Genomic DNA, 26,562 nt, shown 5'->3' with positions numbered 1-26,562 from the left:
GATTATTGATTAGTTCTATACTTTTATGTAAATGACCTACAGCTTATTAAAAGAAAATGTAAATGAATTTCTAGTAACTGTTAAAAAATGAATTTATTAAATTATATAAAAAGTTAGAATAAAAACTAAAACCCCTTAACCATAGCTTTACGAAAAAATAAAAAATGTGCCGCCCCTACAAAAGTGTGGTACCAATGGGTTGTATGGATGGAGATGCATGCGAATACAATGTTAACGCAAAAATTTTCATTATGTGAAAATACATGCATGTACATAAATTCACGCATGTTTATCACAAAAAGAAAAAAAAATCACGCATGTTTTCCCTAATTAACATTTTGTGGGGATTAAAATCTTTAATAAAAAACATAGATATTTCTCAAACAAACCCAACATGTGATTTTAGCATGCATTGGTTGTGCAGTTTTAAGTTAGAAATAGACAAAATGAATAATTCAGATAAATATTTTTTTATCCGTGCTCGGATAAATATTTATAGACTAATAACTAGTATCTTAGGGGGAAAAAAATAACGTCTATATTAGTAAATTATAAATATTTTTTTGGTATATAAGAATTATAAATGTATTAGAATATTAAGTATTAATTTTCTCATCAACAATTAAAATTATTTATTGTATTTTTATCTACACTTACACGTACTTATAATACAAAATGAAAAGTACATATATCTAATGCATTAAATTGTGCACAAATAATGTACAAAATTAGGAATTAATTTGTTAGAAATTTCAACAATTGCGTGCTACAACATCCAGCTACTTTACGTACAAAAGAGGAAATTTTGGTGTTTTATGTTTCTTGCCAGCATGCGCTGTAATTCATGTATAACGTTGTATATTTCATTCAAAGCATTTCAAGACACGTAATTTATTTAGTTCTCAAAGCTTTGTTATTTTACACATTTCCCTCCTTTTTATAAGACGTCGCTTACTAATTTATGTTTATTAAGAAAATTAATTAATTTAAAAAATTAGAGTTAAATTTGTTTATAATTATAATATTTTTTAAATTTTATCTTTAAATAATTAATACATGTAAAGATAATAATATAAGTAAAATTTTAATTTTTAAAACTAAAATTTTCCATTTTCCAATCTTCACAAGAGAAAGAGGCAATTCATAACATTTATTATTTATGAATTAAAATTATTAAAGGTATTTTGGTAAAAAAATAAGTAATGCAAGGGATAATTAAAAAAGTGTCTTGTAAAAATTGACAACAAATTTTAAAACAATTTCTTATAAAAAGTGACGGAAGGAGTATGTTTTACCAAATCATACGCGATAATCAAATTTTATTTCCAAAGAAAGAAAAAAGGTCTCTCCAAACTCCAATTCAGAACCAAGAGTTCAAACCATAATTAGAATTATCTTCACTGACATGTTTCCTGCGTTGAGATAGTAGAACAACGTAGTTCATCACGAAACATAGGTAATTATCCTCCTACAATTGACATAATTTAAGTCTATAAAACATCACACCATCCCAGCAATATAAATTTGTTATATACAATGTCCCTTAGTCAACTTGACAAGGCAAAGGCGAAGTTCCGTGGTGCACTTTCCACAATAGCAAACTATTAGGTACCTTGAGATCATGGATAACAGGCAAATCAGAAAATGGAAATGCCGGAGAAGAGACTAACATTTCAAGGGCCTGTCATAAGTTGGAGGAAGGGAAGGACAGTGCTCGTTCATATTGGCATAAGGATCCAAGGTGTTATAGCCAGGCAATTCCATCCTATATTCACCAAGAATCTGGCAGAATGGATGCCGATCGTTCTCATTGTTGCACCATCTTGGTAGACGTGTTTGGTTATCCTCAAAAATCCTAAGCATGTATGCATCACGAATCTGCAGATTACAACATAGAAACATAAGAAAAGGCAATTATAACGATCAGAGGTTGGTTATAAGCACTAAGGAAGCTTGGCTTACTGTGAATTCAGTTACTTGAATGGAGCTAGAAATAGGGCCGAATATTCCAGCCGCTTTATACATTGAAAGAATAAAGGCAACACATGTTGTTGATTTCCCATCACTGTATACCCATTCATCTTGTTCAGGAATGGTAAGTAATTGATCAAAAGCTATACCACGCTTCTCAGTCTCAATTAGAATGTCATGCAAATCCAAATCCTGAAAGCACAAAAAAAAAGAGATCTCAATAACAAAAAAATAACCAACAGGGCATGGTACACCAAAATATGCCCGATAAATGTATTCAATGGATTTTGTAATGACTAATGAGAAACTCGTTAAACATATGATGCCTGGTAAAAGCAATACAAGAACTTTGAAAATTGTATAAAAGCTAGACTAAGAAAAAAATTCACATTTGACTAAAGCACTTCCATTTTGAAACAAATTCAAGATTTTCACCTAGTCCTCAGACCAATTTTGCGTTGTAAAATGGAATATCTGTCTTGAATCTTTTGTAGTTTGTCTTGCCATAAATATTAAAAAGTACAGAATAGCACCAGAAATACTTGGTCATTAGAAAAGTACATGAGATGCCCACTTCTTGGCTTGACTGTGAAATGTTACCCATAAAAAGTAAAAGAAATCATAGGACAATATATTCATGTAAGCATGTCTATTGTAGACCAACATCAAGATATACCTCAGTCCCTAACCGCTTGTTCAGTGCTTCATTCCACATGTTTGCAGCATAAGCTGGCTGCATTCTTGTCCACATAGACATGACAGAAATTACCTGCACACAACATGCCATTCAGAAACAGAATTCCATTGCTCTTGGAACCAGAACCTACAATATTAATACGAGAAAACTATGAAGTAGATGTTTATTTTGTATTCGAGAACCAAAGGGCAAAGGGAGGGTAAGTTCAGCGTTACAGCTTCTCTTGTAACAGAAAGAGAGTAAGAATATATATCACCACCAAAGCAGCAAGAAAAACATCACCTAATACTTGAAGTCTAAATACTCCTTCCATTCCATGGTCATTCCATTCTCTGTCTCTTAACAATAAGTTGCTTCTTTAAGGCCTAAGTACTAAATTTTTCTTCCACGGACTGTGCAAACCCAGTCAAGATTCAAATTTTCTTCTTAAAAATCAGCTGGCACTTACCCCCTTGGTAAAATAACATAGTAGCCTCCTCATAATACAGCATATTCTAAATACAAACGCCAGTCCAATCACATATGTTAATGTTATACAAATAAGAAAAAGATTAATACCAAGTGAGCATCAAGAGGTGGAGGATAGTTGTCAGCTACTGTGTCAATCCAACTGAATATCATATTATGATAACCATATGGCTTGCCAGACATGCTCCGTGCATATTCCCATGCGGCAGTGGAGTTGAATCTTGCACGCAACTCTGGATGCAGGGGAAGCAAGGCTATCTGTGGGTTGGAATTATCTTTGAGAGCTAATGTCCACCATTCATGCCAGGGAATTACCACTATTATTTCTTCACCCTGCAGAAAGACATACCATCAATATAACATAACCCTGTTTTATGTTAATATAATCAATAAAAACATAATGGAGGTTAATCACTATCCTCGGCAACTACAAATCATTTACAAAATTCATTATTCAACAGGATGACGATATGAAGTTATGAACATTAAAATGAAATTTGACAAGTCTATAATATGTACAAATGTGTGTGTGTGTGTGTGTGTTGTGCTGTACACAGACAAGGTAAAATCTTCCACATTTTATACCTTCTCATTCTCATGCCCAGATTCACCAACCCATAAATTTCCCATTTCATCCTTCAAGCAAACTGCTGTATGACCAGCAAATGCACCAGTTACCCACTTCTCTAGTGTCTCAAAACCTCCCCACCTACCACGGATCTTTGACACAGCTAAAAAATCTCCAGAATGAACATCTGCAGGATCAACAGTTGCACGCCAAGGCTGAATGCGCTTCTCAAATGTAGCTCCCATGTGTTTCTTTAGGAAATCTAAGTTGGCATTCTGACCCCATGCAGTGTTCGAGAATAGAGGCAAAACATCAACCAGAGAAAGGAGCGTTCCCAGCATCCCCGATGGCATGAGAAACACAGAAACCCCATGCCGCTTTACCTGATAATTTAGTGAGAATATTACCTTTCTGTAGTTGCTACTTCACATTAAAAAAAAAAGATTAAAACAGAACAGAAAACAACAAATAAAGAAAAGGGAAAATACATATTCCAACTCTGCAGGATCTTCCCATGAATCAAACTTCAAAGTATGTTCTCGCGCAGAGAAATAGTAATCCCATGTAATCCTATAAGGCGTTGCAAATACATACAGATCCATGCAGGTCCAACTGTGAGCAGCTTCTGTCTGTAAAAGGCCAATATTATAATTCACATTATAAAGGGGGAGCAGAAAGGGACAACCAAAGACAGATACTAAAATTTCTCATCAAGCAATCCAACCAAAAGCTGCTCTTAATACCCAATAGTACCAACCTATCAAGTATCAAACTTAGAAAGAGAGAGAAGAAAACAAATGTTTGCACCAAATTTACAGTTACACTAATAAGAATTCATCACAAGCACAGAGTAATAGCAGTTCAACTGATAATTGGATCCAAATCCATCCTATTCTTAACTACTATCCTGTCAACCATTCCGTCTCCTCTGTTGTGAGTGATACATTTTTCTACCAATTCGTTTCCCCTCTAAAGTTGCTCTATTTATTTTAGAGGATAAAGTAACTAATATCAGTCACTAGTCACTGATTAAAAAATAAATAAAAAATCGACTATAAATGTTATGTGCATATGCATAAGAAATCATACGTGTGTTTGAATATGAACCATTGATTTTTGTCATCAATGACTAACGGTGTGTTTGGAAACCTATTTGATTAGCGTTAAATGACGATTTTACATTGAAGCAATGTGAGAGTTGGTTCAACGTTGAACTTGCATTTAGTTGGACGAAAGTAATATCCAAACACATACCAAGTTTATTTACTTTACCTTACTCATTTTAGAAATACTAAATCCTTTAACCAAAAACCGGAATTCTTGGTCCGTATGATAATTGACGTAAGACAATTTCACAAGGGACTGGGTTCGAATGCTGGTAACAACAAAAATATAAAAAAAAAAAAAATAAATAAAAATCCTTTAACCAAACACGGATCATACTATCAGTGAGTCAACCACGAGAAAGGAACAGAACAAAATAATGTTTCCCAGTTTTTGAAACAAATAAATGTAATCCGGACCCATAGTGTAACATTTTCCATTCACAGACAAACAAACACGTCTCACAGAGTTAGTCTCTATTCACAAACACCACAGTTAAACCAATCAACACATACACTTCACTTCACTAGACAAGTTCAATCACTACACGCAATGATCGAATCTAATTAAAAACGAGTAAAAAGTATAATCTCAATGAGATATATAAGGTTGGTGGCTAATTAAGAAAGAAGGGAAGGAGAAAAACGCCATGAGTTTGATTCCAATCACGCTCAAAAACTAACAAATTAATAATTAATATTTATCGATAAATAATAAAAAAAATGTATAAAATAACTAGCTTAAAAGTCATAGTAAAATTGTTGACACGACAGTGCAAAGAAATTAAAGTGAAACCTTGAGACGGAGCACGGCACCGCCCAAGCCGTCGGCGTCGTCGTGGCCGGGGGCGGTGAATTCGAGGGAGGCTTGATTATCGTAAAAGCATGCGGCTCTCCACTGAACGGAATCGTTATCGGGAGGGACGGCGGCGACGAAGGAAGGGAGCAAGTCGACGGCGCTGTGGAGGTTGTTGAGGAGCGGCCAGGAGATTCCGTGGGGGAGAACGGGGAGAACATCGTTGACTCGGAAGGGGACCTTGAGCGCGTGTGCGGAACCTAGGAAGAGAATGATGAGGAGCGCGTGGAGGGAAGAGGGAGACATGAATTTTGAAGTGGGAGAGTGGTGGTGGTGGTGGTAGTTAGTAATTAGAGGATTATACAGGGGAATATCTGGCTAGTTACGTATTCAAATGGAACTGATTCATTAATTCAACCGCCGATGCCTTGCATTGCAGTTGCACCACCAGTTCTCTTGTTGTACAACTACAACTATCACTTGCATTCCAACTCATTAAAGAAAGAAAGAAAAAATCATAATAATCTATAACAATGATAAAGACAATTAGTTATTTTTATTTTTATTTTTATTTTTTTCTCTTTTATCTTTTAATTAAATATTATTCTTCATTTTTTTTTCTGGATCATAGATAAGATATCTCCTAATCTAATCAACTAAATCAAAGACTAATTTTATACACATAATCAAAGCAAGGAGGAAGAGTGACAATGATGAAACCTTGTACCACTGCGTCAAACGTATGAAATTATTCCCCGTCATTTGTGTCAAAAATAAAATGAATCCTTTTTCTTAATTATAAAAAATATAAATTAATGTATTAACTATTTAAAAAATGGCAAAAAATAATTATAATCTCAAAAATTATGTTTATGATAAAAAAAAATATATTTTATGAACACAAAAATATCACTTTAACAATTCCACCAACTACAAAGTCATTTTAAAATATCTGAAAAAATGTAAATTATAATTTAAATATTTATTATTATTGTAATCTACGTCTAACATTTTAAAAAAATTCCTTGTATTGCATGGATAAAAAATGACTAGCTTACCAATATAATAAAATATTAATGTTGTTCTGCATATGAAACAGGGAAAAAACATTAAAGTAATATCCTCATTTAATATTTAAGATTTTGAATTTCTCTTTGTCATATATTTGTCAAGATTTATATTCAATATTACGCATTAAATACCTTTGATTAAATAAATATAAAATATTTTAATAAATTAAAAAATAATGAATTTGCTAATAAGTTGACTGAGTAAAATGTAAGAACTTAAAATAAAATGTAAAAAATTATTAATTAATCTTGTCTTTCTTATAAAATATTTTATTATTAATTAGTTAATTTTTTAGACATCCAATTAAATTATCATTTGGTTTCCTAAAGTTACTATGAAAATTACTAGTTTTAAATATAAAATATAATTTATATATTCAAAATACTTTTAATTATAAATTATAATTTTTAACTATAATAAATTTTATAATTTAAAATATTTATTTAGTGTAACCACAAGTTAAAATACTAGTTATATTAATTTGATGGAAATTTTTTTAATTTATAGTTATGAGTTATGCACTTGATTAATTTGTTAATAATATCAAATGTTGTAATCGATAAATATTTAATGCTTGAAACATAAAACAACAAACATTTCAAATTTTAACCCATATATAAACATTTCAGTAAAAAAACATATATATAAACATATTATTCATTTCAGTAAAAAAAACTATTTTGTTCATTTTTTTTTCAAGTCAACCTATGTAATTGATGAACTTTGTGATGAGAAATTACTAAACAAAATCCCAGCAGGTCAAAAATATGCATGTCTCGTTCAAAATTGGAACAAAATCCTTTTTCCTTTTCAAGTGTTGAAAGACAAATTTAATAAATTTTCAATATTTGACCAAAAACACATCATCCCACAAAAAAGGTCAATGACATTTGCAAACACCCACCCCCTCACACCTATTTAATCACTCTCTCATACTGACATTGTACACACATAATCATTGTCTCTCATTTCATAGGCAATTTTTTTTCTTCTGGCTTTCTCCTTTCCTTTGTTTCATGTTTTAACTTTTTTTTTCCATGAAATTCAAATATCATGATGGTCAAAACCAAAGGATTTCATTACCAACACTGTGTCCTCTTTTCACTGTTGCTTACGAATCCAGATATCCCTAGAACTTCATTACAAGGTAACACTCATTATTCTTCATGCTCTTTTCAAGATACTAGTTTGTTTTGTTGTTTATAAAAACAAAAGTTTTGTCCCATGAGTTTATTTTATTCACTATTCATTTTGTAGGATTTGTATTTGCGCCAAATAGTTTTCCTAACAATGTTTTTACACCTAGAGTTTTCCCAATATCAATGCCCATCATGAAATTCCATTCAATAATAAAAATAAATAAAAGATTTTAAAGAAGTATATTAGTAGCATTTCTCAAAAAGTTAAATACTTTTAATTTACCTGTTATAAGAAGTCTCACAAAAAATTTGACTGAGAATCTAGTGTGTTGGGTCAACAGAAGAAGGATCTTTTGATACTTCAAATCAAATCGACCATCTACCAATTAAACTACAATATCCGAGGCATGAGCATTATTAAGCAGAGTGAAATGTTTAGTCTGATTTAAGCGGCTGTAGCACGGGTTGCAAATGACCCAACACACAAAGGTCTGTATTAGTTCAGTGAAACATATTTGCAAAGCTTGCTATTGTTATTTACCAACTATTTCTTTCATTCGTATTTGATAAAGCAACAATTTGCTTTTGATATAATTAGCTTAGTTGTTCTGGATTATATAGTGGCTCAAGATATTATGAGTATTCTCGTTACATCCAAAAAGATAACAATTCGAGTAGCAGGGAAGTAACAGCACGCTATCTTCCACGGCCATGGGCTGCCTGAAAGGATTTAACTGAACCTGCATAGTAGTGCAATGGATAATTAAAAGATTATGTTAATGAAAAAAAATTAAAAATAATCATTTGGTCCTTATAAATGACACTCATTTAGGAATCAGTTCTTATATGGAAAAACAAACTTAAGTTTTAATCCCCCTCTACACCTTTAGTACAACTTTAAGAAACAACAGTAACAACAGAAACCAATGTGTTCTGGTAAGGGTGTACAGACTAAAACTTGGGTTTCTTTCATACAGGAATAGATTCCTAAATGATTATTCTGACTTCAAAAGAATTATTTTGCAAGACAAGACAGCAAAGAACGAATATAAAGCTTACAAGCAATTTAAGAGGTCGTCCAGTTACAGTCTTAATGCAACTGGCAGCAAGATGACAAGCTTCTTCACAATAATCAGTAAAAACAACTGGGACATCAATCTTTTTAATTAACTCCTGAAATTTTGATAAACAAAGAAATTGAACAAAACATGCCGTCAATGTGTCTTACTGTTTTCATTTTTTTAAAAGGCAGTAATAAACTAAACTAAATATAGGATAAGCTCAAGGTAAGAGACGTACAATACTTGGTAACCAACTGGAATAAGCAGCAATGCCACCATTTGGAGCAATTATTAGCCGAGGAAAGGAATCCTGTGAGTGGAAAATAATGGTTTTGGACGATTAGACAGACAAATTTAAATCAAGCAAGATTACGTTATATGGCATCAACGTCCTAGGAACAAGTACTCAACATTTGAATCTGTATATCAAGTCCTTTCAGATGTTGTTACACAATACCTTAACAATATCTCTATATCGGTCATGATAGAATCCTTGCCAAAGTTGCAATGTCAAAGCAGAAGTGATACCAGATTGTGTTTCTAAGAACGTATCTGTACTTCCTATTTTGCATTCACATTCGTCTTCATTGCAACAAGGATACTTAGAAATGTGAATCTTCTCACCATCCCTGTTTTTGGGAGGCAAGAAGGACAAGTAATTAGAACAAACAGTGACCAGTATCAGATGATAATTCAATGACTTATGAAAATGCATCAGACCTTTGAGGAGGAATTGCAGGTCCAACAAGTTCTATATGAATTCGTACACCAGGGAAGAGTGCCAGTAATTCTCCAAACACAGCAAGTTGTAGCAGCTCTTTCTCAGGTCCTTCCATATAAAATTTCATTAAGCCAAAGTTATATGCAAGTAATCATACAATTTTATTCAGTAAGTAAATACATGTACAAGCCATTTTAAACAAAGCATTTATATTTTTCAAAAGTAAACATTTTATTTATGCAGTAAAAGGTAATAACTGATAAAGATGAGAAAAAGACAGTTTCATAACTAATCTTGAGTAGCATGATGAAGTTTAAACATAAACTTTTAACAACACAAAGAGAAACCTGAAAAGTTCATTTCATCTTTTTTTTTACAAAAACAAAAGAAAAAAGTCTTATAAAAGCCAAAGTTTAAGGTTGGTTGATTGGTGAATTTGTTACTTATACTTTTACATTTTTAGTGGAATTATAAATCACACATGCATTATTTCTAATAACCAAGCAGAAGCAGCAAATATGGTCATAAGTCATAATAAAATATACCATAAGACAACACTTGATTTTTTGAACTAATATAGCAGCAATGTGAAATAAACTTGGAAACATCTATAATAGCTAATTTGAGGGCATTTAACCCAAAGCCACCAATAAAATATTAGTTTTGTACCTACACCTACACACACTATGGCAAAAAAAGTAAGATAGTTCTAAAACAAGTCATGTACATATGGGTATTTATCAAGTAAAAGTGCAACATCTCAACTTAAAGCTAATGCAATTTTCAAGGGAAAGCCCCCAGTGCAACCAAGTTTTTCAAATTTGAGCAATTTTCTTAAAGTAAATCATACGTTTTTTCCTTTTTTTTGGAAATAAAATAAAGCAATGTTAAAACTACAATTGAATAACAAACTCCATTGTTGCATCTTTTTGTTTGAGTAGCTTCTTTGAAAGTAACATACACCATGGTAGCATCTTTTTCTTCAATTGCTTTTTTGAAAGTTTAACAGAATATAAATATCCCTTGGACCGCAGATACGCCTGCATATGTATATGTATGAAATGATTAAGTGTTTTAGAGACTAATTACACAATTAAGGCCATTCCTAACATATAGCATAAAAGAGAGCTAATGAAAAATACTTTAAACTTGAAATTAAAATGCTTAGAGAAAATTTATAGGTGATATACCAAGGTAATGTACGTACAACTTACCAATGATTTCAGGATTCAAGGCGGTAACTCCAACAAGTCGAGCAGCATGATATATTGTAAGTGGCTGAAATGGAGGAAATCATTTAATCCTAAAAGAAATAATATAATTTAAAAAATAAGACTTAAATATGTTTTTAATCCTTCAAATTTGGGTAATTGTTTTTTTAGTCCTTCAAAAAATTATTTTTGTTAGTCCCTCAAATTTCCGAAAAGCTACTTTTAATTCCTCTTTGTTCATTGTGTTCATAGTTTCATACTTTGTGGTGGTTTTTAACCACCAAAATATATTTTTTAAATTTAGTTTTTTAAAAAACGATTTCTTGTGATTTTAAACGGCCAAAATATTTTACTTATATGATTTGGTGACTGTTTTTTACATACTCTGATGATTTTAAAGAAGAAAAATAAAAACATGAATATAGAATTGTTGTGATTTTTTTACATATTCCGGTGATTTTAAACTATCATAAATCATTTTTAAGAAATTAAATTAAAAAAAAGCATTTGACGGAATAAAATCATGTTACATCATTAACACAAAGGATGAGAGGAACACAAAGGATGAGAGGGACTAAAAATAGATTTTGTAAGGACTAAAAAAACAATTACTCAAATTTAAAGGACTAAAAACATATTTAATCCAAAAAATAATAACAAATATCTGTACCATCGTGTCTATGCTTATGATTGTGTTAGAGGCAGAAAATTTAGTGGCAGTTTCTTTTCTATCATAATGACTAACCAGAAAAAATCCATTCCCCTGGAGATTTTACAGGTGAAAGCAGAGATTTTATTTTGGTAAGTGTGGGTGGGGGGACATAAGCCCCTACCCCCTCCTTGCATTTTAACAGCAAACAAAATAAAAGAGCCAACTGCACACATCATCATCACTGTAGTTTCCAAACAAAATGAGATAACAAATTTATTGTTGGCAAACAAAGTTGAAAACTTGAAATGAGAATAAAAATATAGAATTTCACAGAGCTAATTATGACAAAAAATTACACAATCATACCGATTGAAGAAGCAAAGCAACAAGCGAGTCTAGTGGGATGCATCTCCACTTATAGTAGTCTCTCCAACTATGCAACTGCTCTGAATCTGATACCGGAGAGCTAGGCCCTGACCATTTATATGTTGCATTTTATTCTAAATCTAATAATAAATAGGAAGGGAAGTTGAAGAAGAAGCCTGAGAAATAAAGTTACCACAACAGGGACATAAATTACTAGGGAGATCCCAACCATTGTTTAACCTGCAAAAAATAAATTTCCAAAGCTTAAGTTTGCTCTAAACTTATAAACTAGCTGAAAAGGTTGTAAGTTGTAACTGCACAATAATCATTAGATGTATTATATATGGCTTAATCACTGGATTTTTCAAAAAGGAACTCATCACTGATATTTCAGAAAATGAAGGAAATATGAAGAAACCCTAAACAATCAAATGAAGCAGAGGATGCCCCACAACCGCATTCATGCTTCCACATTCCCACTTGATGAAGACCTCTCTTGCTCAAAAATGAACACCTAGTTTCCTGCTTCACACAAAGCTGTTAAAATTACACGAGCATCGATTAAAACATAAAAAATTAAAAATAAATTTCTATTTTTTGGAAAAGTAGCAGTAAGAAGGAAGAAGAACAGTGATCACCTGAAACGTGGCTTCGCGAGAGAAAGTGAAGGGAAAATCGTTGAGGACTTCAACACTTTTCAATTGCTGTTGCAAACTATCACACTCGTGTTTGTGACGATTCCAGTGTGCAATCTAAGGGAGAAAAAAGCGCGAAGCGATGAAGCTATGTAACGCAAATTACAACCTAATACAATGCATAAGCAAAAGCAGTTGATGCAAAACCTGGTGAGAGAGAGAGCAATAAGCAACGGCTTCGCAGCGAGCGCAGAGTCTTGTGGCGGCGCCGCCGCACCGTCCTCCGCTCCCCTTCGCCGCGCACTACATCCCGTTCTTCTTTCCGACCACCGCACGCTATTATGTTGCTGCGCGGTAGCCAGGCCTACCACGGCCCATTCACTATCATTCTTTCTATGCACAAAAAAAAAAAAAAAAAAAAAAAAGAAAAAGCAACCCACATATGCAAGACGTTTTTTAGGGGAAATTGCTATCTACATTCCCATTTTACTGAGCACACTCCCATTTTCCCTTTTTATATTTTAATTGTCCATTATACCCTTTTTTATTAAAGAGATACCCCCTTGAAACCTTTTTTCTTTTCCAGAAATATTTTTTTTCAGAATAACATGTATCTATTCTAAAAATGTATTTCCAAAACTATGATACATAATTCTGGAATAGATACATGTTATTTCAGAAAAGATGTTTTCGATATTAAAAAATAAACACTTATCTTACACCTATATGTTTGTTAGCCTATCTTTCATTATATCATCAGTAATCTTTAAATTTATCTAAAATTTTATTTTCATCATAAATTTCTTGTTTTCTAAACCCTAATTTTGTACCTCATGCATATTCATATTATATATATATATATATATATATATATATATATATATATTACATGCAACATTATGTATTTTTATTTATGTTATATTGTATTTCAAGGTATGTCTCATCTTTATGGATATATCAATGAAAACATATAGAACCTATTGAATAACTTTTATTCCTCTCTTTTTCTAACTTCTTTTTCATGTACTCTCCATTTCTATCCTTAATTGTCTTTCTAAGACCAATTAAATTTTAAAATGAAGCACGCATTTTTTTGACATTTCAAGTTTTTCTTTTAAAGTTTCTCTTTTAGCAGAACCGAAAAAGGGTTCTACTCTTTTCCTTAATAGAAAAAATATTTTACGTACATGTATATATTTCTGCTTTATTTTAACTTTCAACAAGTTCCTGCCCATCATATCATTGCTTTATAAAACACAACACTTTAACCATTCCATTTCGAAAGGTCATTAAGGCGACCCATTAATATTCATATAATCCTAGTAAACATTGGTATTCCTACAATATTATAGCATATCCTTGAACTCCACCTTCAGCGTCGCGTATCTCTTTAATGTTTGAAAAGATGAAGGATGCTACCAACTTTCCTTCTTTGATTTCTTATTCTGTTTGACGTTCCAAGAAAAAAAAAATGCTTTGTGCTTTGATTACCTGTTTGCTAAAGTGAGATCCAAAGTTCCTATGATATTGCCATGGTACAAGCAAATAAAAAAGATACCCCAAAATCACACTCAATATTGAGAAAAAGAGATGCCAAATCTTATGCGATCAAATAAAAATACCAACTCTTCGGTGGGTTCTTTTTCTCTCTCCCCTTTAAACCCTTTACAAAAGGTAGCTGCTATTTGTTTGTTATTATTATATAAAGAGTCCTTGATTCTATTGAATATTTGAACCTCGAATTATATTGATCGGATCTCATCCAAACAGTTTGTTCAGTTGGTCGGGCATAATATGCATTCCATGTAGTGAATGAATAAATATAATATACAAAATGAGCTTATGATATTGATACCTATTAGCCAATTAACCCCAACCTCAGCATTCAGCTGCAAACCCCTCTCACAAAATTAAGTTCCCAAGGGTCAAAAGCAGATAAACTTGACCTATTCAACTGTGCGGTGTGTTGAAGTCACTGGCCCACAACTATGCAAGGATGGATGGAAATAAAATTATAAAAAGAGGGGGCCATAAATTTTTGGGGAAATCTTAGATTCTGTTTGTGTTTGACCAATAACAAAGCGGACCAAAGTATAATTAAATTAAATTTTTATCACTATGCATCAATGTTAGTTCTTTTGACTTATGTGTATAAATCTTGTTTGGAAAGGTTAAACCAAGTAGCTATGATTTGGTGGGTACCATGAAAACACAGTTAGGCTTGCTCTAATTTGTAGTATATCTATTTCTAATGTCTATCATAATAGGAGAGAGAGATGATCTTGGTCCAGTGCATTAAGCTAGTATCTAAATAATTTCGGTGTAACTTTCCAGGAAGAGAAAAAGGTGTAAAGGTAGATGGCTGTTGAGATTGCTAAGTTTGAAGAACCTATAGGGCATCATTTCATTATAGATTTGGAGTCACCAATAGTTCAGAATTTGGCCGATTTCTTCAAATTTGTAGCTCTTTCAAAATCTATTTTGACCTTTTTGATAATATTAAAAAAAAAGGATTTGATAAGTATCATCGCATACTAGAAAATGGCATGTAAACTAACTCATGGCATGATTTTAGTCGGTGCTAGTTTATTAGAAAATTTGGTGATTGGTTTCCATCTTGAATATTCCTGAACCTCAATTGTTAATAAGTAAAATTTTATTTTCTTAATAAAATAATTTAAAACTGAAGTGAAATTGTATTTGATGCTTCTTGATTTCAACGAAACTTCATTACTATTTTTTATGAAAAGTCTAGGTTAGCTGAATTTTATTAGCATTTATATAGTTTTCTATTATTAGCTAAAATAGTAAAGTGGTAATTAAGGTTATTTTTTTTGGGTGAATGAGATTTGAAGTCTGGTAGATAAAAAAAACTACTCTTATTTCTATGGCTCTTAATATTTGTGCTATTCTCTCCCCAAAATTGTTTTAAGTCTTTTTTTTCTCTGTAAGTTTGTTTAAGACAAAATCTATTAGGTTGTCTCGGTCACCACTGAAATATTTACATCAAATATAGAATTAAAAAACAATAAAATATGTTCATTATTTCTACTCTTGCTTTAAGTAATAGTGTTTGATAAAATAAAATAAATTGAGATAATTTTTTAATTAAGGTAAAATATAAAAGTGTGATCTTATCTTATTTTATTTTGGATCGATTTGTTTAAAATTATTTATTATTCAAATAAATATTTATTTTAACAAAATTAACATTTTTATATATTTTTTAATGTATTTGTCTAAATTAAATCAATATAAAAAAAACTTATTCTTTTAAGTTTAAATAAATTCATTATTCAGATTATTTTTTTCTCTTACACGTCTCCCAAACAAAAGATAAATATATATTCATAATTTTATCTACCATTCTCTTAATTTTTCACCTACCAAACAAACAAGGAGTTGGTAAATTAAAGAAAAGTTAGACTATGGCTTAATGACTAGACAATAGGGACACCTGATGAATGAAAGTACAGTAACAGTGAGAAATTCTCTCCTTGGTCCTCTTCCTCTACGCGTCTAGGTTCAAAATTGAAATGTTCTATTTGCAAAATCGGGTCCTCACTGTCTCTTTTGCCTTGAATGGCGGATTCGCAGCAGTGATATTGATCTGACTACGAGATATTATTTTATTATTAAAAAAATCAATCTTGGGAACACACAAACTCCAGGAAAATACTACTATTTGCACATCCTACCAGCTGATTGATTTGATCTGCCACTGCCTCAATCTCAAGGCTTTCAGGTTTCAATTACTATAATTTCCCAAAAGAAATCCATTATTGTAGTTGTGTAATTTGATTTACATGGTAATACATGTCACTGATTATCATATAGAAAAGATGGAATTTCCATTATCTTAAACTTTGTTATTTTCTCGACTTTTTGAAAATTAAAATCACTCCATGTCCTTTGACCCTACGCGTCACTGATCTTTTCATCTTATGATTATGAATTAGAGATACTCAAGCTCCATTATTAATCAAATAAAATGAATTATTAGCATGCATAAAATATAACTGATCATTTTAATTTTTGAGCTGGCATTGTTTCCAGTCTTTGACCAATCTTCATCAATTATTCTCCATAGAGAAAAAATTCTTTAAATTATCAGTTCCTCAATAAACACAAGCTTAAAATTAAAATTAAAATTCAAAGAGTTGCAACAAAAATCAATTCAAATCAGAACGAATTTTCACTTCCTTGATAATGTAATCTCCAACATCAGCATATCTTATACATTGTAAACAGCAACATTTTACCACCAAAGGCGCATTGACATGGACATAAAAATCAAAACAAAAGAAATAAAATAATCCACACGAGGCAGCACGTGTGTGATATCGCTCCCAACAAGATTAGCATAGATACTCTACACCCATAAATACTCTCTAATTTATTTATTACATCCCCTCGTAAAAGAAAGATGCACACACAAAATCAGAAAATCTTGGTAGCATTAGTTACAAAGTTCTATTTTTTTCTCGAATTACCAAACAAGCAACTGTGAAAAACGACGTCGTGAAGGCGGTTTTTATTCTTTGACTTTGTGTCTCCGGTTCGGGAATTTGACGGCGCGGTTTGGTTCGGCATTGACCCGGGTCAACCCTGCCCACTCCCCCGGCACTGCGACGTCGTTCGCAAACTCCGAACATTGACCAAAATCTCGCGAAATATCGTAGACGTGTCATTAATGCCTTACTTAGTAGCATAGTTTAGGGGATCAGAAAAAATGTATATCGAGATCACGCACCAAAGTGGATTTCAGAATCTCAGTGCCATCTTCCAAAAAACATAAATAAAAAGAGAAGATTTTAAGATTTGATCTTTCCAAAAGAGACTTTATTATATTTTTTTAATGGAGGAATATGTTAAATTTATTAAATGAGAGATTAATGTTAATAATCCAAGAATAAATAGTGAGTAATTATCACTAACCCAATAAAATAAATATGATTCACTCATTAAATAAATAGCTTATCTATGTATACAGTTCAACCTTACACAATTATACAAACTCTTTAGCTTAATTTTTTTATTATTAAGAAAAAAATAAAAAATAAAAAAGAGCGGTGACAGATGGATATAAAACAACAACGACAACAACATCAACATAACATGTCACATTACTACATTACATTAACATTTATATCATCACATCGTATTTAAGATTTGCCCACCCACGTTAAGGAATCCTCTTTTCTTTTCCTCTTTCTTTCTTTCTCTTGATCTTTCATTTTTTTTCCCCCTTCCCTTTTTTCGATGGACACGGACAGCTTCGTTTCCTTCGATCATGTTTCGCCGGAGGATTCCCACGAGGTTCATGTCTTGGCCGTTGATGACAGCCTCGTCGATCGAAAGGTCATTGAACGCTTGCTTAAAATCTCAGCTTGTAAAGGTAAGTGAACATGTGCTTTAAGTCTTTAACAAAACGATATACACAGAGTTGTTTTTTTTTTTTCATTTTATTTTTTATTTGTTACTCTTTTATAAATGTTTGGGATTTGTTTGGTTAAGGATTTTTTGTTTTGTTTGCTTGGATGGGAAAATTGCAGTTACTGCTGTGGATAGTGGAATCAGAGCACTGCAGTTTCTGGGGCTGGACGAGCAGAGAAGGACCTCTGAATCTGATGGTTTTGTCGTATGTATCACAAGAATTTTCATTTCATTTTAAGAATTTTCATTTCATTTTATTTTCCAGAGCTTATTTTTCTGCTCTGTGTTTTTGTTTTTCTACTTATATAGCCGGATTTGAAGGTGGATCTAATTATCACTGACTACTGCATGCCCGAAATGACCGGTTACGAGTTGCTCAAGAAAATCAAGGTTAATTAATAATTAAATATTCGAATCAAAATAAAACCTTCATTTTTCCGCGTTATTTATATAATATAATGTTTAAATAAAAACTTAAAAAGTTTTAATTTGATGCAGGAATCGACCATGTTCAGAGAAATTCCAGTAGTGATCATGTCTTCCGAAAACATTTTGCCGCGCATAGACAGGTATTAATGTATTTTCATTATTTCTATTTTCTAACACATGGCTACATTAAATTTTTATTTTGTAATACTAAGTTAATGAACATATATTAAAATTTGTGACAACTATTTGAAAACATGTAGATGTTTGGAAGAAGGTGCAGAGGATTTCATAGTAAAGCCAGTGAAATTATCTGATGTAAAACGGTTAAAGGGTTACATGACACCCAAAGAGGTTATTAAGATGAGAAGCCAAGAAGACAGAAGAAGTGATGGCTATGTTAACGGTGGTGATGGTGGTGTTCTGGAGATAAACAACAAAAGAAAGCTGGAAGAGCAAGACACCTCTGACGTGTCATTATCACCACCGTCAACTTCTACCCTTTCATCATCACCGTCCGTTTCCTCACCATCACCGTCATCTTCTCCTACTTCTTCAGCCAGCGTGCTTGCCTCTCCAATCAGACGGCTTAAAATGACCAGCACCGATTGACTCTCTGTTATGTCATCCACAGCAGCATTTCTCTTTTTGCTCTTAAGAATATTTACTACTATTATTATTGTTTTTCTCCTTCGGGGTTCGAATTGCAATTTCCCGTTGCGTGTAACGGTTTTTTGTTGCATTGCCCCGCTCTTATCTTTTGCTAATTTATTTTGTTTGTTTGCTAAAGTTAATGAAGCATATTATTATTATGTGGCAAAAAAAAGTTATTGAGATTGCAACATTTTCTTTTAACAAGACATTGGTATGAAACTGATATCTTATCACTAATCTTTATTAAAAATTATGAAGACACAAGAGATGAATAATTTCTTTTTAAGAAGATCTATTTTGTATTTAATTTACATAATTAATAAATACAAGTCGCTATCACATATGAATATTGATGTTGGTATTGAAACATATTATATTATATTAGTATTGTAATGTATTTTGTTTTTAGGAGAAAGGGTAAGGATAAATTAAAAAGATTGTGCCCTTTTATAAGAAAGTGTAATGAAGGCCACGAAATAAAATAATAGTATTTGGTGTGGACATTGAATTTGGGATTGGAAATGATGTGAAACAGATGGAATATAAGTTTTGCAAGATCTTGTCTGGTGTAAAGAATAAAAAAAGAAAGAAAGAAAGAAGGAATGGGGATGTGAATTGGACATGTTGGAAGTGTTCCCTTAACACGAAGAGGGTGGGAAGGTGTCGTGGGGGTCTTGAAACTGCTGTACTTGTCTGATTGTCTCTAATGGAGGAGGTTTCGCTGCAATTTATAAACCCCTTCTTTCTGCAATATCAGAAAAACATTGCCTGTGTCATGTGAAAGAGGAACCAGAATATTTGGTTGTTGATACTGGACCATAGTGATCCGCATGTGCCCTGTGTTCAGTTTGGCTTTTTTCATCTTTTTTCTATCTTTTCTTCACTGGTAGTCCCTTTTGGACAGAACATTACATTGACTGGCACAGGGTTCATTTGTTGTGGTTAGACTTAAAAGAGGTAACCGTACTGATCAAAATCATAAGACTTCCAACATTTATTTGATTATGTGATGCCGACTACACGAATCACTTGAAAGTTTAAACCATTTAACTCGATCAAGGTTTTTAAATTGTGATAGCAATTTTGTTGTGCTTCTTGATACTGCAGGGAATTGTAGACAAATGTGATTGATGTGGTCACAATTGCGGTCACATCACAAACATTTGAAAAACCTTGATGTTAAGCCAAAATTAAGATCGCACAGACCATTTTTAAAAACCATGGATTCAATTAAAGACTAAAGTTTGAGATTGAGATGTCATTTATCATGAGATCTGGCTTTAACAACTTTTTCACATGTCCTTCATAATTAATCTTCCAGCAAGTGATCCATGTGTTTTATCGATAAGTTTTGCATTAACTGCAAGAAGCCTATTATAACTCTCCTCTATTGGAGGTTGATCCATGTGTTATATCACCATATCAGTCAATTTTACATTAACTGCTTGAAGCCTAATACAACTCTCTTCCTTTATTCATATCAGCTTCTTCTTTTTTACGAAAAAGAAAAGTCCCTTTTTATTCGAGGTTGGGATTGACTATAATGTCATAAGTGTAGTTATAAAAATTCCAATAATTGCATAAAAAATTACTGAACTAATGTGGCACCCCATATGCTCAGTTGTTAATTTTGCTGGTTTGGCCACCTTTCCTTTTGTGTTGTAAGCATAACTGGAAGCAAACTCCAACTACCAATAGCCTAATTTGTCTTGGATTTCTCTTACTTGCAAACAGGACAATCACGCTTTCCAAAGCAATTGTTTCAAAGAAAATATCAAGGATTGAGTAAAACAATGTTTTCCTAATCGCATCTTACAATTGATGTGGTTGTAAAAATTTTGCTCAAACTAAATTCACCACTAAATGGATGAAATGCTTTTGAAGGTACTTTATACCAGCTTCAATGAGTTTTTTCTTTGGATATGTTAGAACTCTGAAAAAATATATACATTAAAAATTTTTTTGATCTTGTAAATGCAATTAAGTATATAAGAGTATCATTGCATAATTCTCTTATTAGAGGATAAAGATAACTAATGAATGATTAAATTGAACTACTAGGATTGACCTAATGATGAAGAATTTGATGATGGATGTAATATGTATGAGATTATATGTTCGAACCTCTATATAAATTTTATATAAAAAAAAAATTATGTGTAAGTTCTAGTTTTATCAAAGGTTTCAAATTCAAATATCTAGAAATGTAATTGTATTAAAATCTTAGAAAAAAAAGTTTTATTATTTATAATGATATTTTTTTCTTAATATTATAATGATCATATTTAACTCTATCTAAACTAGTTACATTACAATATGTTATTCGAATACAGTAAAAAAAAAATAGAAACGATATAAAAAAAAGAGAGATACATGTGAAGTAATTCAATACTTACAAGTTGGGCCTATCTAATTAACCATGAATGGTTTTATTGGGGGTTCATAAAACCCAAATTGCAGGGCATAATAGAAGAAAGATGCAGACAAACTTTCCACTAGCCACCAATATTGTATCTGTCGGATGGCCCCATAATCCAGTGCCCTTTAAATGATCATTGTGCAAAGTTTGGTTTTAATTATGTCCCTCATGTTTGGCTAAATTGTGATACGTAAAATCAGCTTCCTTTTGTTTGATTCTGTCACTATGCGATATCTCACATCTGGGCCTTGTGAAATTTGTTGTTATCTTTGCAGACAAAAAATTCATCATCGATGACATATAGATTCATATCTAAAGCATTTTTTGTTACCTAATTGGGCTAGATTTAGATGCTTAAACGGAAATAGTTCCAGTTGCCTAATTAAGAAATTCCATCACATGCACTCAGCATTCAACAATAATTCTGCATGGCTAAAGGGATTATGGATTTTTCTGGTGGAGTTATATTAGAGATAAAATACACCAAAAGTTGTCGTATTTTGTATATCATCAAATTTTAAATTCATTAGAACTTTTGCTTGGTATATAAATACATAAAATATAATGACTTTGTGAAACAATTTTTTGTTCATATAATAACTCAATAATATCCTTAGTCAATGCTTAACGTTTTCAAAACTATTTATAGTTTATAGTGTGTCAAATACTAATTAAGTTCAAACTGTTTCAGCGGTTGAAGGACTTTAATATTTAAGGGTTTGAATTCATAATAAAATGTGTGGGGAGTACTTTAATACACCATATAAAAATAAATCTCATACCTAAAGAATGAAATAAAAATTAATTTTTTCTATCCGTGAGCATTAACGCTGATTACCACACTTATATACCCTACTTGACGAATTGAGTTAAAATTCCTTAATAAAAAAAAACTCTTTATAGAAAAAAACAATTATAATTTAAGATATGATGCGCAAAATAAGTATTTTTTTACTGAAATGTATGATGAAATGATTATCTAATTAATGGCAGAGTAACGCTTGGCTTTCAAATTGAGAAACACCTCCAATTAAAATATAAAAAAAGATGATATGCATGAAGCATTAGAAGGCCAGCATTTAACTGATACACGATTTTATAATTTTTTAATGGGAGCCAAAATAGAGTTAACACATATATTAACATCTTTTTAATTTTAAAGAATAATACAAATTACTCATAAAAAATTTAGATTATAACGTTTACAAAAAAATAATTTTTTTTCTATTAGTGTCCGAGAGTCTTCCCGAAACGGTGACTTAAATGGCAAGTAGAATTTTAGTTAAAAAAAATTATATATCAGTTCTTTTTTTTTTTTAGGTAACTTCTATATATCAGTTATACATTAGTTACGTTGTAAATCCTTTTGTTATCTTTTTCGATTTTTACTGATGAAAAAAATATATTAACAAGGAGAATTATAAAAAAAATAGGTATAATCTATATTTATTAAATTTGTCCAGGTAATTATCAGTCACGTACATTTATTTCCTGTCCAATTTCATTTTTTTAAGATTTGTTATGATTCTGCACATGTATAGATTGTTGGCATCGTTAATTATGAAATATTATACTAGTATATGCTTATTTATTTTATAATTGGCATTTGAAATTTTGATATAAAAAAAATAATTTTATTTATGTTTAAATTATAAAATTACTTGAAAGAATATATGATTTTTAAAATCGTTTTTTAATATTTAAAAACACAATAGTTTATTTGGGTTTTCTGTATATAATATTCTTCGGTATCACAGCCACACATAAGTTTTTTTAAAAAAAAACTTGGGGAACCAAAAGGTAAAGATTTTGAGATCCTTTTAAAAGACTGATTTGTCCAGTCAAATTATGTGAGACTTCACTAATTACAAGAGAGACGACTCCATTAACTTTTATTAAACCTCATTAATAATTCACTGTTTCCATTACACTATCCTTCCTTTCTCTGTGTTACTAAATAATTAATATAAGTGTGTGTTTGAACATATACAAGGATAAAATCACGGTAAACTTAGAAATGACATATAAGCTACGAATTGTAGCTTCTTTTTTTTTCTTGTGTGTGTGAGAGAGAGAATAAGGGATAAGGGATTTATTAACAACCAAAATCTATGAGGGAAAGAAACATTGGAACAATTTGCCAATAAAGCATTGCAAATAAAATCAAGGGTAAAAAAAGAACGATAAGACACCGAAAGGGTGAAGCTGAATTTAGCAAGCTTATCAACAGTTTGATCTACTTTCTTTATGGTCATGATATACCACGTACTGAACTTGAGTAGGAGTAGTGGATCTCTCATCTCTTGATCTGGATGTCTTGGAAATACACCTTTCTTGAGAAGGTTAATTGCTGCTAGGTGATCGGACTCAACAATACTAAGATGGTAATCTTGTTCCTTTACAAGATGCATGGTAAAGTTTTATTAAAAACAACTATAACGTACTTGTAATAGTACTAGCTTATACTTCGACACGCATAAGATTACAACACAACGCAAAACTAAGTACTCCAATAAGTAGACCGAAAAAAGCAAATCGAGGTAAGCATAACTCATTACCAACAATTATTATTTAGTTAGAGTCTGGTTTCTAACACATACATCTCGCTAATTGAGAACCCAACTAAATATTAGAAATTGAATTAAACATAAAAATCTTCAATGAAAGTTGAATCCCTTAGTCAATCCACTCGTGTCTTGTGTTTGGGGAATATATAAATATAAATCAATCTACAGTTAACAGTCATAGCCATTAATAATATTTTGGTCAGTGCTGTATTAACTAGGTGACCGGGATATGATGATGCTGGAGAGAGATTGGTGGGGATGCAGCAACCATAATGGCAAAATTGAAGCAAGTTTTGTGCGTGGAATTAGCCAAAGTCACACCACTCAGCCACCTACTTGTAACAATAGCACGACCAATTATTGGGATTCGATTTTTTTTTTAAGTACTTAAAGAATAAAGTTATAACAATTATTAACCAAATATTTCATCCTATTTCATCTTGATTTTAAATACTTGATTTTATCTTTTCTTTTAGGTATGTTTAGTTTCAAATTATGTTACCAATTCTAAATATTTCATTTAAGTATTAATTGTTTTTAAAAAAAATAGTATTTTATAAAAATGGATTACAAGTGTTTTTCTTAATTAAATTAATTTGAAATAATTTGTGTGTGGAATTGACAACACAATAAAAAGGCTTGGAAAGAATTTTAAACAAAAAATAATATAAAATTAACTAAGAACATATGCAAAAAAAAAATATTTTTTATAAATTAATGAAAAAATAAATAAAAAATTTAAAACAAATAAAAAACATAAAAAAAAAAACAAAAAATTAGTTAAGAAAATGATTCTTGGGAATAAATTTCATAACTGTGATTTCCCGGGGACCAATTTCTTAATTACGTAAAAAAATGTAGGAGAAAAATCAGTTTAGGAAAACCAATTTCTCACTTACTACATTACAATAATTTATATAATTTAGATAAATACTTTTCTATGTATTATTTAAGTAAATAATTTATTTATTTAATTATTTTGGTAAAAAAAGTCCATTGTTTTCCATGCTCTTCCTTTTAGCTTCAATTATATAGATATTAATTATAGAATATAACTCTAACTTCATCTGAATTATGAACTAAAAACTAGCAAATTGAACGATAAGTCTCCTTTAAGAGTTGTTAAAGTACCAAACCCATTTTCTGACTAAAAGATATTTAGTTAGGCAGGCATCATAACTAAACTTCCCTATTGATTTGTCCAAACTTTTAGGTCGCCTCCCAAAGTTATAGTACTATATACATACTGTATTCATAAAATTCAAAGACACTTTCCCCCATATTTAACAAACTCGATAATTTATTTATTTTTTGGTTGAAAACTGGAATTAATCTATGGCCATAGATATTAGTGAGGGAAGTTTTTCTTTTTTCACCACCATTAATTTGGGTTTCCAGTCTCCATTCTGTGACCTCGTCTGAATTTTAACTTGTGTAAATCAGATTGAAGTTCATTCATAATTATATATCGAACACATAATTGAAATTGTGTCGCACTTTCACCCTAAGGCTCAATGTGTAAAAACTAAAAAGTAAACGATTCTTTGTAAACTAATTAAGACAAAACTAGAAAAGTGGTACGTTGATTGTTGAGGGAAATTTAAAGCCTTATGCATTATTTTCGTTTTAGGTAGTTTTGGCCTTTTGGGGTCATCATCTAGATTCTAGAATAAAATTACCTTTTAAAAAAAATTGCCTGATACATTATTTGTAATTGTAGGACACTTTCACCCTGCAACTCAATTTGTATAAAAATAAAAATCTCGTTGTAATTGTAAACTAATCAAATCAAGATGCAAAACTAAAATATTAGTTGAGGAAAACCTATATTAATTTCCTTTTTCTCTTTTCGGTGGTTTGGAGGTCATCATCTAGAATAAAAATAATCAAAAATTGTCCTTCTCCATTCTCAAGTCAAATTATACAAAGTTGCTAAAATTCATGATCTGAATGAAAATGAAAAATTATGACGAGTCTTCTAATATTAATTGGGAATCATAAAGGTAGAATAAAATGCAAATATTATTTCATATATAGGAATTCTTTTTACTTGTTTATATGCAACATATTCTTTAACATATTCACTTATGAGAAATTTTAAGTCACTCAAGAGGTTTATATTGAGTATCTCGTCTTAAAGGAACTAAAGTTTAAACTTTAGATTTATCTAAAAAAAATATATTCATTAATTTTTATAAGGAAAAAAGGTCATACATGTTGAAAAAAGATCACATATTTTGACAAAAAGACCTAATATATATATCTCATTTAAAATATAAAAAACCTTTTAAAAATTATTTTAGGTGTCACTTATTGTTGGGTCCATACTTGGACTAAGATACATCAAACTTGCAAGCTTTGGAAACCACGATAATGATGGTGACAATAATAATAATAAGAATCACAACTGTGACGAAAATGATAATAATAGTGATGAGAGCAACAACACCAATGGTGGTGAAGGTGACTGAGGCGGTAGCGGTGATATTGGCAATAGTCATAATTATAGTGTGAAGAAGAATAAAAATCACATGACACAAATATATCTTATTATCCATAGTTAGATTTTACAACAATGAATGAATCACTTGTAGTGGGTCA

General features: G+C 31.2%; 2 protein-coding genes, 1 long non-coding RNA gene and 1 pseudogene across 3 annotated transcripts; 2 read left to right on the top strand and 2 right to left on the bottom strand.

The window, feature by feature from the left end:
• Positions 1-1,373: 1,373 nt before the first annotated feature.
• LOC100779863 (uncharacterized) lies at positions 1,374-6,107 on the bottom strand. The gene is made up of 7 exons (XM_003519746.5): positions 5,604-6,107; positions 4,193-4,333; positions 3,722-4,087; positions 3,227-3,469; positions 2,648-2,740; positions 1,963-2,163; positions 1,374-1,878 (listed from the first exon to the last, which is right to left on the bottom strand). Exons 1-7 carry the CDS (start codon positions 5,907-5,909, stop codon positions 1,666-1,668), a joined length of 1,563 nt encoding a protein of 520 aa, XP_003519794.1. The 5' UTR covers positions 5,910-6,107; the 3' UTR covers positions 1,374-1,665.
• A 2,220-nt stretch (positions 6,108-8,327) lies between these two features.
• LOC100779329 (zinc finger MYND domain-containing protein 15-like) lies at positions 8,328-12,768 on the bottom strand (annotated as a pseudogene).
• Positions 12,769-17,581: 4,813 nt separating this feature from the next.
• Positions 17,582-19,110, top strand: LOC100787696 (two-component response regulator ARR5). The gene is made up of 5 exons (XM_003519272.5): positions 17,582-17,857; positions 18,015-18,100; positions 18,205-18,285; positions 18,394-18,464; positions 18,585-19,110. Exons 1-5 carry the CDS (start codon positions 17,722-17,724, stop codon positions 18,931-18,933), a joined length of 723 nt encoding a protein of 240 aa, XP_003519320.1. The 5' UTR covers positions 17,582-17,721; the 3' UTR covers positions 18,934-19,110.
• Positions 19,111-19,413: 303 nt separating this feature from the next.
• LOC121173758 (uncharacterized) lies at positions 19,414-21,607 on the top strand. The gene is made up of 2 exons (XR_005889100.1): positions 19,414-19,932; positions 21,436-21,607. It is a non-coding gene; the product is annotated as an uncharacterized lncRNA (long non-coding RNA).
• The last annotated feature ends 4,955 nt before the right edge of the window (positions 21,608-26,562 follow it).

This window comes from Glycine max, chromosome 2, assembly GCF_000004515.6.
Source record: "Glycine max cultivar Williams 82 chromosome 2, Glycine_max_v4.0, whole genome shotgun sequence".
Taxonomy (NCBI): domain Eukaryota; kingdom Viridiplantae; phylum Streptophyta; class Magnoliopsida; order Fabales; family Fabaceae; genus Glycine; species Glycine max.
Note: the sequence above shows the minus strand (reverse complement) of the source record. Positions and strands in the feature narration are given on the sequence as shown.

Bases quoted from the DNA above. Each gene is read 5' to 3' on its own strand.
- LOC100779863 (XM_003519746.5), bottom strand. From the start codon at position 5,909: ATGTCTCCCTCTTCCCTCCACGCGCTCCTCATCATTCTCTTCCTAGGT. The intron at 2,164-2,647 runs GTATATCTTGAT...TTGTGCTTTCAG, and splicing joins ACAAGCGGTTAGGGACTGAG to GATTTGGATTTGCATGACAT. The intron at 1,879-1,962 runs GTAAGCCAAGCT...TGTAATCTGCAG, and splicing joins TTCAAGTAACTGAATTCACA to ATTCGTGATGCATACATGCT.
- LOC100787696 (XM_003519272.5), top strand. From the start codon at position 17,722: ATGGACACGGACAGCTTCGTTTCCTTCGATCATGTTTCGCCGGAGGAT. The intron at 17,858-18,014 runs GTAAGTGAACAT...GGAAAATTGCAG, and splicing joins TAAAATCTCAGCTTGTAAAG to TTACTGCTGTGGATAGTGGA. The intron at 18,101-18,204 runs GTATGTATCACA...CTACTTATATAG, and splicing joins CTGAATCTGATGGTTTTGTC to CCGGATTTGAAGGTGGATCT.